The sequence below is a fragment of the Choloepus didactylus genome, chromosome 5 (genome assembly GCF_015220235.1).
Source record: "Choloepus didactylus isolate mChoDid1 chromosome 5, mChoDid1.pri, whole genome shotgun sequence".
Classification (NCBI taxonomy): Eukaryota; Metazoa; Chordata; class Mammalia; order Pilosa; family Megalonychidae; genus Choloepus; species Choloepus didactylus.
The window spans coordinates 70,248,367-70,268,388 of NC_051311.1; the positions used below are offsets into that span (position 1 = coordinate 70,248,367).

At 36.3% G+C, this 20,022-nt stretch overlaps 1 protein-coding gene across 8 annotated transcripts in view; it reads left to right on the forward strand.

Moving 5' to 3' along the window:
• Positions 1–20,022, forward strand: part of CADPS2 (calcium dependent secretion activator 2) — a 647,872-nt gene that overhangs the window by 155,585 nt on the left and 472,265 nt on the right. For all 8 annotated transcript variants that reach the window (XM_037836276.1, XM_037836275.1, XM_037836277.1 and 5 more), the window contains exon 2: positions 5,282–5,395. In XM_037836276.1, the coding sequence (XP_037692204.1) occupies positions 5,282–5,395 (114 nt within the window). The remainder of the gene's footprint in view (positions 1–5,281; positions 5,396–20,022) is intronic.

Consider the following 20,022-nt stretch of genomic DNA (forward strand, 5'->3'; position numbering starts at 1 on the left):
AACTAATATATAGGCTGAAGAATAATAAAAATCAGCCCTCCCCAAAGAATATTAATTGATAGATTGTGTCAAACTGGAGGAGTATATGTAAAGCCATGTTTTAGGATTTTTTCCTTAATACTGAATTAATACATATGTTTATAATGACCTGGATGAAGATTATAGATAAAACTTTTATTACATTAGTGGATATAACAAAGCTAGCAGAGCTATTTGATCATTGGGTGAAGTAATCAGGGTTCTAAAAACATCCTAATTGGCTGGAACAATGGACCAGATTAATCTAGAAAGATGAAACAATACTTAATCAAGAATGTATAAGAATGCTGTATCAATTTTCATTGACTATAAGCACAATATAAGTCAATAATTCAGTGTGACTGACCAAAAGAATTCATTTGATTTTGGATAGATTAATAAATGTAGTGCTTGGAATATGGGAAGTGGTCCTCCTACCTGCCTCCATAGGACACACTAAGAGAATTATGATCAATTAATTCAGTACATTCTAAGAGGGATATTGCTGTTGTGAATTTCATTTGCTTAATCTTAAAGGTTTCAAAAGGGCTTTCACATATTAGTTTTATTTACTATTCTTACTTTATGGACAAACTGGAGAGTATTCTTAAAGAGTACCCAGGATGTTGGGGAACTGGAAAAGTTCATCTTGGAAAAGGAAAGACTTATAAATTACCCGATATCTGTCTTCAAGTTAGTGTACTGTTCTGTTGAAGAAGGAGAGTAATATTTAGTCTGTTTGGTCTTAGAGAACAGCATAGAAGTAGGATTGTGAGAAAGTCATAGGGAAGCAGATTTCAATTCATTGTAAGCTATCCAAAATCAGAATAAGCTCATTGTGAGATAAGAAATGGGCAGGGTATGTGTGTGTATGTGTATATCTCTATGATAAAATAGGCTCCAATGGAGGCTGAGCAAACACTTGATATGGATTTTGTGAAGATCTATGCATTGATTAGAATGTTGAATAGGATGATGACTGTGGTTCTTTTCTAACTCCTTTAGTCTAGGTTTCTTTGAAATCTTCATGCTTAAACTGTTAAAAAAGTTGTACAGTCAGATTCAAATACACCTGGAAGGAGAATTGAAAAGGCAATTGGTCATTGTTCAATCTCCATATAGAATCACATCTAAAGAATGTGTGATGGATCATACTCATTCTGACTTTAAAGATGTGCAAAGTTGCTATTATAATTTTTAAAGTCCAAGTTAGTTAAATATTCTGGATAATAAAGTACTCTGATTTTAAAACCAAAATCAATAAATTGGTGTGCATTGAAAACTCTCCATTTCACCCTTGTTTTCCATCTGCCCCGTTCCCATGGCTATCCTCTTTCCATAGTTTCTGTCTGCATATAAAAGCAAATGCATATACGTATTACTTTGCCCTTTTTCTATAAAAATAGTGGCTATAATTGTTTTACTCCCCAACATATTTTGAAGATTTTTCATATCAGCATATAGAGAACTTTCTCATTCTTTTTTATACAGTTCATAGTATTCCACTTCTTGGATGTAGCATAATTTAATGAGTCCCCCTACTTATGGACATTTGGGTTGTTTCCATTTTTTTGCTATTAAAGACTATGCTATGATAAAGAACCTTGTACACATCTCATTTTGCATGTGTGCAAGTATATCTGTAGTATTTCCAGAGGGAAATTGATTCCAAGGATATAGCCATTTATTACCAAATTGTACTATTTTCGTTGTACCAATTTATATTCTTCCAAATATGAAAAATGGTCTTTGAATGCAGTTTTAATTTGCATTTTTCTTATGAAAGAAGTTAGACATGGTTCCATAAGCTTAAATGTAATTTCCCTGAAAATTTCCATTTGGTCCATTTTTCTATTGACTTATTGGTCGTGTTCTTAGCAATTTCTTGGAGCTCTCTCTATGTTTGGAAATTAGCCCTTTGGAATATAAGTTGCAAGTGTTTTTTCTGGTTAGTCTTTTTTCCCTAATAATTTTACTTATTGTATTTTTGCCATGAAAAATGTATTTTTAATTTTTATGGAGTTAAATTAATCATCTGAGGATTTTGAGTCATGGTTAGAAAAGTCTTTCTCACACACCATTGTTTAAAGGAATTCTCCCATATTTTCTTCTAGTACCTTTATGGTATCATTTTTTACATTTAAATTTTTTATTCATTTTTTTTCCATATGGATACCCAGGTAATCTAACACCATTTATTCAGTTTGCTGTTGTTTACTAATTTGATTGCTATAAAGGCATTTTAGAGTACATTTCTGATTGTGTGTATATTTATTTCTTGTGTCAGTTCCATTAGTGTCTCTGTCTGTTGTATAATAAAGATTAATTTGATAATGCAAATAGCTTTGGGGAAACCTTGCTGTTTGACAGGTATCACCAGTGCTAGATTTTAAGTTTAACTTCCTTTTTTCTATGCAGAAATGTTAGATCTTATCTTTATACTAATATAGTATCCGTTTGTTGATTGTTTGCATATCCCTATATTATTTTCTGTCACTGTATGTCTTAAATGTAACTGTGCTAATTTTAATGCATAAAAAAATTGAAGTCTTATATTTAGCCAGGTGACCCTGCCATGTTTTGTGACAGTTTTGTTGGAGCAAGCCATCTTCTTGCTCAAATCTCCTTTCCTTTATTCACATCCATGACTTTTCTAAACCGTAATTACCAAAAAGTAACTTATTGTTACAACAGCTAAGCTTAAACACTGATGAAGAAGAAATTGAAAAGATGGTATTATAGATGTAATTTTTAAAGAACAAAATGCCTTTGATATAAGAAATTTGAAGAAGTCCATAGGTTCTGGTTTTTCAATGATTATTTATTTTATGCATCAAGTGAAGGAGTTGGGCTAAATGATCTTTAAGGTCCCTTCCAGTTCATTGTCATTCCCACTTACCTTTCCGCTGTCATCTTACCTGGACACTTGGGTTGCAAGTTGAAGCCCTTCTTGGTTATTTGGGGTTGGCAACTAAAGTTCTCTCAAGTGCCTCACTCAGCAATTACTGTCCAATTTTCATCTAGTCCCTTTTGTGAACTGTGCTTGCAGAAATAAAGTCATGCACTTAATTTGCCATGCTAGCACACACATAGTCTCTGCTTTCTTTTTCTTCATATTATGGAAAAAAAGAATGTATGTAATAGTGATGTTCCTGGGTTTCAGGGTGGTTTAACATCTCCTAAAATGAAGGCGATTATGTTGGTAAAGAAATGGTCTTCTCTCTTCACTGCTCAGGGGAAGAGTTTTATTTATTTATTTTTAACCTGGGCATAATAGGGAATTTCTTTATCAGTATGTTACCACCAGTAATAGTTTCTTTTCAAAACTGTCTTGTTTGTTAAATTCCTAAATAAAACCCATTTTTTGAAAGAGCATGTCTGTCTTATGTTTGAATGGCATTTAAATAAGGCTTTTCAACAGATTTAAATGTATTTCACAGTCAGCTTCTTTTTGAAGCAAAATCCTACCAGTTTGTTTAGTCTTTCTAATCCTTTAATCATTTTATCCTCAGTATGTTTCCAAATGCTTCACATCTTTCTACAGAATCCATAAATGTACTGAGTTATTTAATAGAGTCTGATCAGGATAGAATAAAAATGGAAGGATCCACCCCATTGCTATTCCTTATGTATCTCAGGATTTGTTGTTTTATCCCCAAGACTACATGTCCTTTCTCTAGTTAAATATTTTTAAAAAAATGTTTCAGCATAACCTAATATGCACTACCTCTTGTAAAGTTAGGGCTGCCTTCATGGACATAATTGCTTGATTTAATGCTCTACTGTTGTATCTTGCAGGTTTTAATACTTTTTTAACAAGGGGCTCTGCATTTTCATTTTGTACTAGGCCCCACAAATTAAGTAGACAACCCTGCTTGTAGCTGATAACTGGAGGATCTATTGCTGAGCCATAGCCCCCGCCTAACCTACTCTCTCGTATTAATTATGGTAAAAGTAGACTCGGTAAAGAAATCTAGTTGTAAACTTGCACTCCTTTCCCAGGTGCACTACTCTTCCCCCAGTGTGCTTGAAGATGCACTCACTGCCCAGCTCCTGCTTCTTTCTTCTTTGTAGTATCTTTCGTATTTGTCTCCTTATCATATCTTCATTTATCTCAGCTCAGGCACTGAGGTATATTTGTTTGTGGAACCCAAACTTTTGGCATCCAACAGATGTTCTTTCCCAAAGATTCTTTCACAGGGTGTTCTGGTTTGCAAAATACCAGAATTGGATTGGCTTTAATAAAGGGGATTTATTAGTTTACAAATTTACAGTTCTATGTCCTAAAATGTCTCCAAACTGAGGCATCAACAAGAGGATACCTTTACTGAAGAAAGGCCAATGGCATCTGGAACACCTCTGTCAGCTGGAAAGGCATGTGGTTGGTGTCTGCTGGTCCTTTGCTTCCGGGTCTGGTTTCAAAATGGCTTTCTCCAAAATGTCTCTGGGTTTTGGTCCCTCTTAGCTTCTCTCTCTCACCTCCTGTGCATCCTTGCTTGTTCTCCCAGGGCATTCTCTCTAAGCCTCTTGGAGTCCTCTCATAGCTTCTCTGGGGTAAACTCTGGGCTTCTTCCCTTAGCTTAGCATCTCCAAACATCTTTCTCTCTGCTTCTCCAAGAACCTGGTTTTGTATCCTCCCCTGAGCTCTCTTAAGAACTCCAGTAAACTAATCAATGAAATAATCTAATCAAAAGGACCTAATTAACCTAATTAACCTAATCAAAAGATCCCACCCACAATAGGTCTGCCTCCACAAGATTGCATTAAAGAGCATGGTTTTTTCTGGGGCCACATAATAGATTCACACCAGCACACAGGGTCTCTTCTGTTCTTTGTCGTCTTCCTTCCCATGACCTGTTGTCAAAGGCTGACTACCTGCTCATCACCAAGAATGTTTGTCCTCTCTGTTTTCTCTGTTCAGGACGGCTGGCATTTTTGCACAACAGTTAGTTTGTCATCCAAATTTTAAATTTTTTTTCCTGTCCGTGCAAAAAGGCTGGGGTGATAATCACAGAAATTCCATCTGTGGGTAGGAATTTGGATTCTGTTATAATATCAGGATTCCAGAGTACAGTGACTTGGAAACATTTTAACATTGAGTAATAAGTAAAAGTAGTAGGAATTTTTAACTTTTATTTTTCTTTACCATAAGGTTAATTCTAAGTGTCAAATATGATCTACATTATAGAGAATATAACTTTTAAGAATCATTGCATTTTATGAATTATCTAATTTATCAGCTAATTTCCTGTTTTTCTTACAGCTTAACAAGCAACAATTGCAGTTACTGAAAGAACGGTTCCAAGCCTTCCTCAATGGGGAAACCCAAATTGTAGCTGATGAAGCATTTTGTAATGCAGTTCGGAGTTACTATGAGGTAAGTTTAAAGAGTATTGTTTTTGTCATTCTGATGTTTTTTAAAGGTTTTTTTTTTTAAAAATGGCTTTCTCATTTTTAGAAACTCACCAGTATGGTAGGGAAGCTGTGAGTTTGCAACCTTCCTGAGAGAATTGGCAATTCTATTTTGCAATTTAAAACTTTAATTCCACAGCCAGGTTTTGAGAGATAAACAGGACTGGAAATTATTCACATCTTTTGAGAGAAGTAAAGTGTTTAGAAAAAATCTTCTGGGAATGACTGATATAACTGAGTAGTATAGCTATCTTTGGGTTCATATGTCTCAATTATTCGTTTTTAATCAGGATTTCAATAGTAAATTGCTATCTTATGCCATTTGTCCCGTAGCTTTGTAACAATTAAGGCCAATAAGTAATTTCAATAGGATAAATTGAATTCTCTTTTATTCCTAAAGGAATAATGCTACCATTACCACCTTGCTATTCTGATTTTAGCTTGTAACTCATCAGGAATTCTCTGGATTTCCTGTGAGCACCAGTTTTCACACATGGTCATTAACTGCTTCAGTGAGTTGCGAGTAGATGCTAAGTTTAGAGAGTTCCCTTTTATTTTCTAAGCATTTCAGAATCATTTGAGGGAATATATTTCTTCAATTGTGCAGGTACTGTAAACCTGCCAGCTGAAGAACCACAACATGCAAATATATACAACTAGCAAAAAAAAAAAAGGAAAATTTGGAGATGTAGACAATGTCTTTGTATGAAAAATAGAATAACCAAATGTATAGGTAATTGGTTAGATTTGTATTTCATTGATGGTATGTATCAGAGGCTACTTAACGCAACTTGGAGGAGGTTTACATTACCCTAAGCCTTGGCCTGTATAACTAGATGAAATATAGAAGCTCTGCTTACCAAATATGTATATGACATGTATCTAATGGCAATAAAGGTTATGCTGAATAACTAGATCTTAACAAACATAGGACCTTACCTTTCATCTAGTAAGATTCAGGGCTTACATTTCAAAACCTCAGGCTTTGAATCTTAGGGGATAAAATGTAAGGTCCTATGCTTTACATCATGTCATAAAACCAAAGAAAAACCAAAAGTCTGTGTTTGGGATGAATGAAATATGGCTCAGGAAAATAATTTGTGCAAAAAGGTGTAATATTTTAAATAAAAAAGTAGATGTAGTTTTGGTTTTGATAAATGTATCATGGTACTGATAAGATGATAACATTAGGGAAACTGAAACTGGGTGAGGGATATGTAGGAACTCTCTGTCCTATCTTTGCAATTTTTGTGTAAATCTAATCTTATTCCAAAAAGTAAAAAAAAGAAAGCATGTGATGTGGCCACAGTTTAGTAAAGGACACACTTAAGTTGTGTTAATAAAAATATTGTAACTCTAATAATGGAGAGTGTATCCCCATTGTATTCCAAGTGAGCATTGTGTTCTCTTTGGGGCACCATACATAAATTAAAATGTGTGGAAAAACTTAAGGTTATCCAGTTTGAAACATGTCATATGTAGGTTAATTGAAGGAACTGGAAATGATTAGCCTGGAGACAGAATAGGCTTGTGTTGCATGTGGTCCCAAGAGTAACACTAGGATTAAGATGGAAACTGAAGTGGGGAAGATTTCAACCTAATATCTCCAGAATTTGGTTGCACTGCCCAAACAGAAAGAACTGGTTAGTTCAGCATCAGTGGAGGCGAGCTTCTGGCTCTGTATCACAATCACTTGGGAGGCATAGTGCACAAACAGGTCCCAGTATTCTGTCCCAGAATTACTTAATCAAAATGTCAGGATCTATACTTTTAAAAGCTCCTGCAGATGATTCTGCTACAACTGATGAATTGCTAATCAGTGGAATTAGATTTGCTAGCATTGTTGCATAAAAAGATACAAGCTTTGAAGATGTGGTTCGACTAGCTGACCAAGGATTTTCTACTTTTTTGGTAGTATTTCCAGCCAGTTTCGTCACACTATATCCAGATTGTCTTTGTGCAACCCTCAAAGTGGTGTTCAGATTTGTGATACTAAGTAATGTGTCTGTGGAGGCTGCATTCCTGATTTGCATTTGGGGAGTTATTATTTTCCAGGTAACACATAGTTGATTCTAAATAAATTCTTGAATGAATAAATAAATATGTTTTGTGGGAAAAATAAAAAAGTAAAAAAGCCGCTCCTCGTTTTTTTCATGTAAGTCATTTCCATTTTTGTACACTTTGTTATGGTTGACAATGAGTAATACTCTCTACTATTAATTATTTCTTTTGTATAGTATTTTTCATCGCTTCAAGAAAAATATCCACCACTAATTTTTTCTCCAATATTTCTTTGTGGGAGATGGTGTAAGTATTTTTAATCACAAATTTTAATATGAATGTTCTCAATTTCATGGTTTTGTTTTTTTCATAAATGTGCCAGATATATCAGAAGCATGGTTAGGCTTTCATGTTTCTTCTAACTTGAGATTCCGTGATTCTGTGATCATTTTTGGCTTTATAAGTCTTTTGAAATACATTTTTTAAGAGATGTTATATATTGTTTGCTGAGTATGGCTGTTTTCAACTATTGATCTATCAAAGATTTTTTGCTCATTTATTAGGTTTTAGTAACCTTTAGCTGGGATGATCATTCCTGATTGTATATGAAAAATACAAATAAATATGTTTTACAATTTAATTGAAAACGTATCTTCCTATTCTTAGGATACAAGTTCTTCCAAAGTCTGTTTGCTATTAATTTTTTTCTCTCACATCCATAAATGCTATTTTTTGAATGATTTTATGAGTAGCCCTTTTTCATCTTAGTTGCAGGAATATATTTTCTGTGGAAAACTAAGTTTTGTCTATTCTTATATCACATCTTCTGTAATTGGTTTACTTTATTTCTCCTTAATACCTGGGATCTTTGTATGAGACTCAAATATATTTTTTTCGTCTCTGGATTATTTGACCAAAAACATTTCTTCAGAGTATATTCATTTTTTTTAAAGGGAAAATAATTTCTTTCAACTGGATCATGACAGGATTAGATCTTTCTGGATGTTAATATGTGATGCTCTTTTGGGTGTGTATGTCTTTGTGTGCCTCTGTGCCAGTTTTAATGAGGATTTACTGGTCAGTGTGTTACGTAGAAGCATATACTGTGAAGGTTATAATTAATGATTTTTCCCTGATAATGTAATTTCTGTGGTATTCTTTGGATTAAATTCTGACTAATAAAGTAGTAATAAATAATAAAGAAGAAATCCATTTTTGAAATTGTATCACTCTTTTTCCAGTAAAATTGGCATGATTAGAGAAAATAATGGACCCATGTATCTAAACCACTTAACTAGGCAGAAATGATGGATGAGAACAGGGAAAGAAGAAATGGCAGGTGGCATACATAGCTACTTAATAAAAGTTAGCAGGTATAATCATGGTGATTTTATGGTTGCTATTTGTTGTTAGATTCTGTTAGACGTTCATCTTTTTATTTTCAGTTGAATTTTATTATAATTATTTTTCTTCCAAGCACCTCACTGTCTGGAGAGAAGCATAAAATGGATGCTAATTCTACAAGTGTTTGTTTTTTCCTTCAGTCCATATCCTTTTTGTTTGGTTTCAGTTTCTTGTTTTTCAATTCAGAAAACTTTAGCTGACTGGGTTTTTTTGCAACATGTTCTTTCCAACTTGATCTTCCCATTAGGTATTTGCTTCTGTTTCATAGCACTCAGGTGGACTTCATCCTCATAAAACGAACACAGTGTGATTTGTAACTGATCTGTGGGCAAGTAAATAACCTTTCTTTTGAAGATATCCAAAAGATATTACATAACTGCTAACCATCTGCTTTTAGCATAACATACACTTTCAAGTTTTGTTACTGTGCAAAAATTGGATGTTTGAATGTTTTTTCTTTTTGGTGGATTACTTTTGTTCATAACTTCTCAGAAAGACTGTGTAGTTTTCCTAATACTTCTATTTGTTTACAACATCTTCTTGCTTTCAAATAGTGGGTGAGAATTACAGAAGCATTTAATCCTTAAATAAATTACCAAAGAAGCATTGAACTAAATCTTGGCCCCACCATCACCACTACCACCATTTACTGTTTAAATTCCCTACCTGTATAATGAGAAAATAAGAATTCCTTCAATGAATTTTAAATAATTGTTTTCATTGTTTATTTTACAAATTTCATATAGAAAGGAAAATCACTCATTTTCATCTCAAAAGCAGACCTTTCACATTTTTGGCCCTTTTAATTTTGCATACTTTAAAAAACACATCCTTAAATTTTGGGGTTCAGAAGTTTTCTAGTCTGGTATTACTTTAGGAACACTTTTTAGTGGCAATAATATATGTTTAGTTAGAGGAAAAAGAAAGAAAGAAAGGAAAAGAAATAAATAGCACTATAATTCCAACACCTATAGATAGCTCCTTTTAAAAAGTTTGATCTTTCTCTGTTATGTATACAAAAATGGAATAATTTTAATTTTTTTCATAATGTTATGTCATGAATATTCTTTAATATCGAATATTCTCCAAAAACATGGTTTTAATTGGCTGCATAATACACCATTGTGTAGCTATATCTAAATTTTATTTAATTTCTGTCTTATAACAGACTTTGTTTTCTCTATTTTTAACTAATAAAATTAATAAATGTGAATTTCATTCATATCCCTAAATTGGTTCATGTTTGATAAATTTCTGCAAGTGGAATTCCTAGATTACGGGATGTGAGCATTATTCAAGCTCTTTATACAAATTACCAATTTGCCCTCCAGAAAACTAGTAACATACTAATATGAGAGTGCTTTTTTTTTCCTGTACACTTGGAATTATTATAAAATGCATGCCAACTGTTAGGTTCAGTTGCTTTTATTCTACTGTTAGTGAAGTTGAAAGTTTCCATATGGTCATTGATATTTCTTTGCTTGTGTATTATTTATGTCTTTGTCCATTTTTCCATTTCAATGTTCATCTTTTAAATCTTTATTTATAAGTGTTTTTTGTATACTAAGAAGACAAAGAATCTATTAATTCTTTTGTATACTGTAATTAATTTCTTCAATTATATTTTGCCTTTTATATTCTTTTTGTTTGTTTCCTTATCTCTTAAATTCTTGTTTGTTTTGGTAAATGAAAAACATGTTCATATTCCAAGGAGAGACGAAACCCCTTTTAATTTCCTTTGAATTCTGTTTTCTTTTTCATAAATCATTGGTGACAGTGTTTTGCATCACGCTCTTTTCTCCACCTGCTCAGTCCAGCTCCCAGCCATATTAGATTAGTAGTGATGTGACTTACTTTCCATTCAGGAGTGTAATATAATCATGAAACTCATGTCATTGCCGTAGCCACTGTCTCCTCATCTGTGGAAAGGGGAGATGATCTTTAAAGCTTCCTCCAATGGTATGAATCTCCTAGTGTTAATTTTTTATATATTTCCCTGTTCCCTGTCTCTTGTTTCCATGTGCTCCTGCATCCCCAAAATGTAAAGAATAATAAAAGGAGTTTGGCTTGAGACTGTACCTTCAGGAAAAGTCTCCAGACCATGATTTGAGAACCTTTATATGTAATTGTGTTTTAAAAAAATGCATATATTGCTCTTATATTGTAGTTCAGAATACCAAGGAACTTGGCTTGAGGAGTCAGATCTTCCTAGGGAAATTGGAAATATCTGCTCCAGTTTCCCCCACCAGCAATCATTTTGGTATTATTCCTTGTCGTAACTACCTTCTTCCTCTGACATTGGACCCCAACTCTTTTTTTTTAATGCAGTTTTATTGAGATACATTTACACATCATATAATCCATCTAAGTATACAGTCATTGGCTTACAGTATCATCATATAGTTGTGTATTCATTGCCACAATCAATTTTAGAACATTTTCATTATTCTAAAGTAAAGAAAAAAAGAAAAAGAATATCCCAAACATTCCATATCCCTTATCCCTCCTATTATTTATATATATTTTTGTCTTTATTTTATTACTCATCTGCCCATACACTGGATAAAGGGAGTGTCAGTCACAAGATATTCACAATCACACAGTCCCATGATAAAAGCTATATAGTTATATAATCATCATCAAGAATCAATTCTACTGGATTACAGTTCGGCAGATTCAGATATTACCTTCTAGCTACTCTAATACACTAGAAACTAAAAAGGAATATCTATATAATGCGTAAGAATAACCTGCAGAATGACCTCGTGGCTCTATTTGAAATCTCTTAGCCACTGAAGCTATTTTGTTTTATTTATTTTCCCCTTTTTGGTCAAGAAGGCATTCACAATCCCACGATTCCAGGGCCAGGCTCTTTCCTGGGAGTTATGTCCCATGTTGCCAGGGAGACTTACACCCCTGGGAATCATGTCCCACATAGGGGAGAGGGTAGTGAGTTTATTTGCAGAGTTGGTTTAGAGAGCGTGAGAGGCCACATCTGAGCAACAAAAGAGTTTCTCTGGGGGTGACCCTTAGGCAAAATTGTAAGTAGGCTTAGCTTCTCCTTTGCAGGAATAAGTTTCATAAGGGCAAGTCCCAAGATCGAGTGCTTGACTTATTAAATTGGGAGTGCCCAATGCTTGCAAGAATATCAGGAATTCCCCAGGTGGGGAAGTTTAATATTTCCACATTTTTCCCCAGTTCCTCAAGGGGACTTTGCAAATACTTTTTTATTTTCTGCCCAAGATACTCTGGAATGTGTCAGTATATTACATTCAACCTGTACAGAATAACAAGATCTCATTCTCTATTCTAGGTCCCATGTCGTTATGTTGTTTAAATAAGCTTACCATACAGGTTAAATTAGATAGTGTGCTACAGAGAATATAAATTTTGTACCAAATAAACATCTCTTAAATAACAGTTAGGAGAGGCGGGGCAAGATGGCAGACTGGTGAGCTGTATGTTTTAGTTACTCCTCCAGGAAAGTAGGTAAAAAGCCAGGAACTGCGTGGACTGGACACCACAGAGCAATCTGTCTTTGGGCATACTTCATACAACACTCATGAAAACGTGGAACTGCTGAGATCAGCGAAATCTGTAAGTTTTTGCGGCCAGGGGACCCGCGCCCCTCCCTGCCAGGCTCAGTCCCGGGGGAGGAGGGGCTGTCAGCTCCAGGAAGGAGAAGGGAGAATTGCAGTGGCTGCTCTCAACGGAAACTCATTCTACTGATTCAAACTCCAACCATAGATAGACTGAGGCCAGACACCAGAGACTCTGAGAGCAGCCAGCCCAGCAGAGAGGAGACGGGCATAGAAGGAAAACAACACGAGAAGCTCCAAAGTAAAAGCAGAGGATTTTTGGAGTTCTGGTGAACACAGAAAGGGGAAGGGCGGAGATCAGGCCTTGAGGCGCATATGCAAATCCCGAAGCAAGGCTGATCTCTCTGCCCAGGGCACCTTTCCTTAATGGCCCTGGTTGCTTTGTCTATTAGCATTTCAATAACCCATTAGATCTCTGAGGAGGGCCGTTTTTTTTTTTGTTTTTTTTTTTTTTTTTAAATCCTTTTTGCTTTTTCTAAAACAATTACTCTAAGAAGCTCAATACAGAAAGCTTCAAAGAATTGAAATTTGGGCACGTCAAGTCAAGAGCAGAAATAAGAGAGCTCTGAGACAAAAGGCAATAATCCAGTGGCTGAGAAAATTCACTAAACAACACAACTTCCCAAGAAAAGGGGGGTGTCCGCTCACAGCCACCATCCTGGTGGACAGGAAACACTCCTGCCCATCGCCAGCCCCATAGCCCAGAGCTGCCCCAGACAACCCAGTGTGACGGAAGTGCTTCAAATAACAGGCACACACCACAAAACTGGGCGTGGACATTAGCCTTCCCTGCAACCTCAGCTGAATGTCCCAGAGCTGGGAAGGGGGAGCAGTGTGAATTAACAGAGCCCCATTCAGCCATCATTTGAGCAGACTGGGAGCCTCCCAACACAGCCCAGCAGCCCAGAACTGCCCTGGGGGGACGGCACTCACCTGTGACATAGCACAGTCATCCCTCAACAGAGGACCCGGGGTGCACAGCCTGGAAGAGGGGCCCACTTGCAAGTCTCAGGAGCCATACGCCAATACCAAAGACTTGTGGGTCAGTGGCAGAGACAAACTGTGGCAGGACTGAACTGAAGGATTAGACTATTGCAGTAGCTTTAAAACTCTAGGATCATCAGGGAGATTTGATTGTTAGGGCCACCCCCCCTCCCCGACTGCCCAGAAACACGCCCCACATACAGGGCAGGCAACACCAACTACACACGCAAGCTTGGGACACCAATTGGGCCCCACAAGACTCACTCCCCCACTCACCAAAAAGGCTAAGCAGGGGAGATCTGGCTTGTGGAGAACAGGTGGCTCGTGGACGCCACCTGCTGGTTAGTTAGAGAAAGTGTACTCCACGAAGCTGTAGATCTGATAAATTAGAGATAAGGACTTCAACTGGTCTACAAACCCTAAAAGAACCCTATCAAGGACAGCAAATGCCACGAGGCCAAAAACAACAGAAAATTATAAAGCATATGAAAAAACCAGACGATATGGATAACCCAAGCCCAAGCACCCAAATCAAAAGACCAGAAGAGACACACCTAGAGCAGCTACTCAAAGAACTAAAGATGAACAATGAGACCCTAGTACGGGATATGAAGGAAATCAAGAAGACCCTAGAAGAGCATAAAGAAGACATTGCAAGACTAAATAAAAAAATGGATGATCTTATGGAAATTAAAGAAACTGTTGACCAAATTAAAAAGATTCTGGACACTCATAGTACAAGACTAGAGGAAGTTGAACAACGAATCAGTGACCTGGAAGATGACAGAATGGAAAATGAAAGCATAAAAGAAAGAATGGGGAAAAAAATTGAAAAACTCGAAATGGACCTCAGGGATATGATAGATAATATGAAGCGTCCGAATATAAGACTCATTGGTGTCCCAGAAGGGGAAGAAAAGGGTAAAGGTCTAGGAAGAGTATTCAAAGAAATTGTTGGGGAAAACTTCCCAAATCTTCTAAACAACATAAATACACAAATCATAAATGCTCAGCGAACTCCAAATAGAATAAATCCAAAAAAACCCACTCCGAGACATATACTGATCACACTGTCAAACATAGAAGAGAAGGAGCAAGTTCTGAAAGCAGCAAGAGAAAAGCAATTCACCACATACAAAGGAAACAGCATAAGACTAAGTAGTGACTACTCAGCAGCCACCATGGAGGCGAGAAGGCAATGGCACGATATATTTAAAATTCTGAGAGAGAGGAATTTCCAGCCAAGAATACTTTATCCAGCAAAGCTCTCCTTCAAATTTGAGGGAGAGCTTAAATTTTTCACAGACAAAGAAATGCTGAGAGAATTTGCTAACAAGAGACCTGCCCTACTGGAGATACTAAAGGGAGCCCTACAGACAGAGAAACAAAGACAGGACAGAGAGACTTGGAGAAAGGTTCAGTACTAAAGAGATTCGGTATGGGTACAATAAAGGATATTAATAGAGAGAGGGAAAAATATGGCAAACATAATCCAAAGGATAAGATGGCCGATTCAAGAAATGCCTTCACGGTTTTAACGTTGAATGTAAATGGATTAAACTCCCCAATTAAAAGATATAGATTCGCAGAATGGATCAAAAAAAATGAACCATCAATATGTTGCATACAAGAGACTCATCTTAGACACAGGGACACAAAGAATTTGAAAGTGAAAGGATGGAAAAAAATATTTCATGCAAGCTACAGCCAAAAGAAAGCAGGTGTAGCAATATTAATCTCAGATAAAATAGACTTCAAATGCAGGGATGTTTTGAGAGACAAAGAAGGCCACTACATACTAATAAAAGGGGCAATTCAGCAAGAAGAAATAACAATCGTAAATGTCTATGCACCCAATCAAGGTGCCACAAAATACATGAGAGAAACATTGGCAAAACTAAAGGAAGCAATTGATGTTTCCACAATAATTGTGGGAGACTTCAACACATCACTCTCTCCTATAGATAGATCAACCAGACAGAAGACCAATAAGGAAATTGAAAACCTAAACAATCTGATAAATGAATTAGATTTAACAGACATCTACAGGACATTACATCCCAAATCACCCGGATACACATACTTTTCTAGTGCTCACGGAACTTTCTCCAGAATAGATCATATGCTGGGACATAAAACAAGCCTCAATAAATTTAAAAAGATTGAAATTATTCAAAGCACATTCTCTGACCACAATGGAATACAATTAGAAGTCAATAACCATCAGAGACTTAGAAAATTCACAAATACCTGGAGGTTAAACAACACACTCCTAAACAATCAGTGGGTTAAAGAAGAAATAGCAAGAGAAATTGCTAAATATATAGAGACGAATGAAAATGAGAACACAACATACCAAAACCTATGGGATGCAGCAAAAGCAGTGCTAAGGGGGAAATTTATAGCACTAAACGCATATATTAAAAAGGAAGAAAGAGCCAAAATCAAAGAACTAATGGATCAACTGAAGAAGCTAGAAAATGAACAGCAAACCAATCCTAAACCAAGTAGAAGAAAAGAAATAACAAGGATTAAAGCAGAAATAAATGACATAGAGAACAAAAAAACAATAGAAAGGATAAATATCACCAAAAGTTGGTTCTTTGAGAAGATCAACAAGATTGACAAGCCCCTAGCTAGACTGACAAAATCAAAAAGAGAGAAGACCCATATAAACAAAATAATGAATGAAAAAGGTGACATAACTGCAGATCCTGAAGAAATTAAAAAAATTATAAGAGGATATTATGAACAACTGTATGGCAACAAACTGGATAATGTAGAAGAAATGGACAATTTCCTGGAAACATATGAACAACCTAGACTGACCAGAGAAGAAATAGAAGACCTCAACCAACCCATCACAAGCAAAGAGATCCAATCAGTCATCAAAAATCTTCCCACAAATAAATGCCCAGGGCCAGATGGCTTCACAGGGGAATTCTACCAAACTTTCCAGAAAGAACTGACACCAATCTTACTCAAACTCTTTCAAAACATTGAAAAAAATGGAACACTACCTAACTCATTTTATGAAGCTAACATCAATCTAATACCAAAACCAGGCAAAGATGCTACAAAAAAGGAAAACTACCGGCCAATCTCCCTAATGAATATAGATGCAAAAATCCTCAACAAAATACTTGCAAATCGAATCCAAAGACACATTAAAAAAATCATACACCATGACCAAGTGGGGTTCATTCCAGGCATGCAAGGATGGTTCAACATCAGAAAAACAATCAATGTATTACAACACATTAAAAACTCGAAAGGAAAAAATCAATTGATCATCTCAATAGATGCTGAAAAAGCATTTGACAAAATCCAACATCCCTTTTTGATAAAAACACTTCAAAAGGTAGGAATTGAAGGAAACTTCCTCAACATGATAAAGAGCATATATGAAAAACCCACAGCCAGCATAGTACTCAATGGTGAGAGACTGAAAGCCCTCCCTCTAAGATCAGGAACAAGACAAGGATGCCCGCTGTCACCACTGTTATTCAACATTGTGCTGGAAGTGCTAGCCAGGGCAATCCGGCAAGACAAAGAAATAAAAGGCATCCAAATTGGAAAAGAAGAAGTAAAACTGTCATTGTTTGCAGATGATATGATCTTATATCTAGAAAACCCTGAGAAATCAACGATACAGCTACTAGAGCTAATAAACAAATTTAGCAAAGTAGCGGGATACAAGATTAATGCACATAAGTCAGTAATGTTTCTATATGCTAGAAATGAACAAACTGAAGAGACACTCAAGAAAAAGATACCATTTTCAATAGCAACTAAAAAAATCAAGTACCTAGGAATAAACTTAACCAAAGATGTAAAAGACCTATACAAAGAAAACTACATAACTCTACTAAAAGAAATAGAAGGGGACCTTAAAAGATGGAAAAATATTCCATGTTCATGGATAGGAAGGCTAAATGTCATTAAGATGTCAATTCTACCCAAACTCATCTACAGATTCAATGCAATCCCAATCAAAATTCCAACAACCTACTTTGCAGACTTGGAAAAGCTAGTTATCAAATTTATTTGGAAAGGGAAGATGCCTCGAATTGCTAAAGACACTCTAAAAAAGAAAAACGAAGTGGGAGGACTTACACTCCCTGACTTTGAAGCTTATTATAAAGCCACAGTTGCCAAGACAGCATGGTACTGGCACAAAGATAGACATATAGATCAATGGAATCGAATTGAGAATTCAGAGATAGACCCTCAGATCTATGGCCGACTGATCTTTGATAAGGCCCCCAAAGTTACCGAACTGAGCCATAATGGTCTTTTCAACAAATGGGGCTGGGAGAGTTGGATATCCATATCCAAAAGAATGAAAGAGGACCCCTACCTCACCCCCTACACAAAAATTAACTCAAAATGGACCAAAGATCTCAATATAAAAGAAAGTACCATAAAACTCCTAGAAGATAATGTAGGAAAACATCTTCAAGACCTTGTATTAGGAGGCCACTTCCTAGACTTTACACCCAAAGCACAAGCAACAAAAGAGAAAATAGATAAATGGGAACTCCTCAAGCTTAGAAGTTTCTGCACCTCAAAGGAATTTCTCAAAAAGGTAAAGAGGCAGCCAACTCAATGGGAAAAAATTTTTGGAAACCATGTATCTGACAAAAGACTGATATCTTGCATATACAAAGAAATCCTACAACTCAATGACAATAGTACAGACAGCCCAATTATAAAATGGGCAAAAGATATGAAAACACAGTTCTCTGAAGAGGAAATACAAATGACCAAGAAACACATGAAAAAATGTTCAGCTTCACTAGCTATTAGAGAGATGCAAATTAAGACCACAATGAGATACCATCTAACACCGGTTAGAATGGCTGCCATTAAACAAACAGGAAACTACAAATGCTGGAGGGGATGTGGAGAAATTGGAACTCTTATTCATTGTTGGTGGGACTGTATAATGGTTCAGCCACTCTGGAAGTCAGTCTGGCAGTTCCTTAGAAAACTAGATATAGAGCTACCATTCGATCCAGCGATTGCACTCCTCGGTATATACCCGGAAGATCGGAAAGCAGTGACACGAACAGATATCTGCACGCCAATGTTCATAGCAGCATTATTCACAATTGCCAAGAGATGGAAACAACCCAAATGTCCTTCAACAGATGAGTGGATAAATAAAATGTGGTATATACACACGATGGAATACTACGCGGCAGTAAGAAGGAACGATCTGGTGAAACATATGACAACATGGATGAACCTTGAAGACATAATGCTGAGCGAAATAAGCCAGGCACAAAAAGAGAAATATTATATGCTGCCACTAATGTGAACTTTGAAAAATGTAAAACAAATGGTTTATAATGTAGAATGTAGGGGAACTAGCAGTAGAGAGCAATTAAGGAAGGGGGAACAATAATCCAGGAAGAACAGATAAGCTATTTAACGTTCTGGGGATGCCCAGAAATGACTATTGTCTGTTAATTTCTGATGGTTGTAGTAGGAACAAGTTCACTGAAATGTTGCTATATTATGTAACTTTCTTGGGGTAAAGTAGGAACATGTTGGAAGTTAAGCAGTTATCTTAGGTTAGTTGTCTTTTTCTTACTCCCTTGCTATGGTCTCTTTGAAATGCTCTTTTATTGTATGTTTGTTTTCTTTTTAACTTTTTTTTTCATACAGGTGATTTGAAAAAAGAAGGGAAAGTTAAAAAAAAAAAAAAAAAAAAAAAAAGATGTAGTGCCCCCTTGAGGAGCCTGTGGAGAATGCAGGGGTATTCGCCTACCCCACCTCCATGGTTGCTAACATGACCACAGACATGGGGGACTGGTGGTTTGATGGGTTGAGCCCTCTACCATAAGTTTTACCCTTGGGAAGACGGTTGCTGCAAAGGAGAGGCTAGGCCTCCCTGTATTTGTGCCTAAGAGTCTCCTCCTGAATGCCTCTTTGTTGCTCAGATGTGGCCCTCTCTCTCTGGCTAAGCCAACTTGAAAGGTGAAATCACTGCCCTCCCCCCTACGTGGGATCAGACACCCAGGGAAGTGAATCTCCCTGGCAACGTGGAATATGACTCCCAGGGAGGAATGTAGACCTGGCACCGTGGGACGGAGAACATCTTCTTGACCAAAAGGGGGATGTGAAAGGAAATGAAATAAGCTTCAGTGGCAGAGAGATTCCAAAAGGAGCCGAGAGGTCACTCTGGTGGGCACTCTTATGCACACTTTAGACAACCCTTTTTAGGTTCTAAAGAATTGGGGTAGCTGGTGGTGGATACCTGAAACTATCAAACTACAACCCAGAACCCATGAATCTCGAAGACAGTTGTATAAAAATGTAGCTTATGAGGGGTGACAATGGGATTGGGAAAGCCATAAGGACCAAACACCACTTTGTCTAGTTTATGGATGGATGTGTAGAAAAGTAGGGGAAGGAAACAAACAGACAAAGGTACCCAGTGTTCTTTTTTACTTCAATTGCTCTTTTTCACTCTAATTATTATTCTTGTTATTTTTGTGTGTGTGCTAATGAAGGTGTCAGGGATTGATTTAGGTGATGAATGTACAACTATGTAATGGTACTGTAAACAATCGAAACTACAATTTGTTTTGTATGA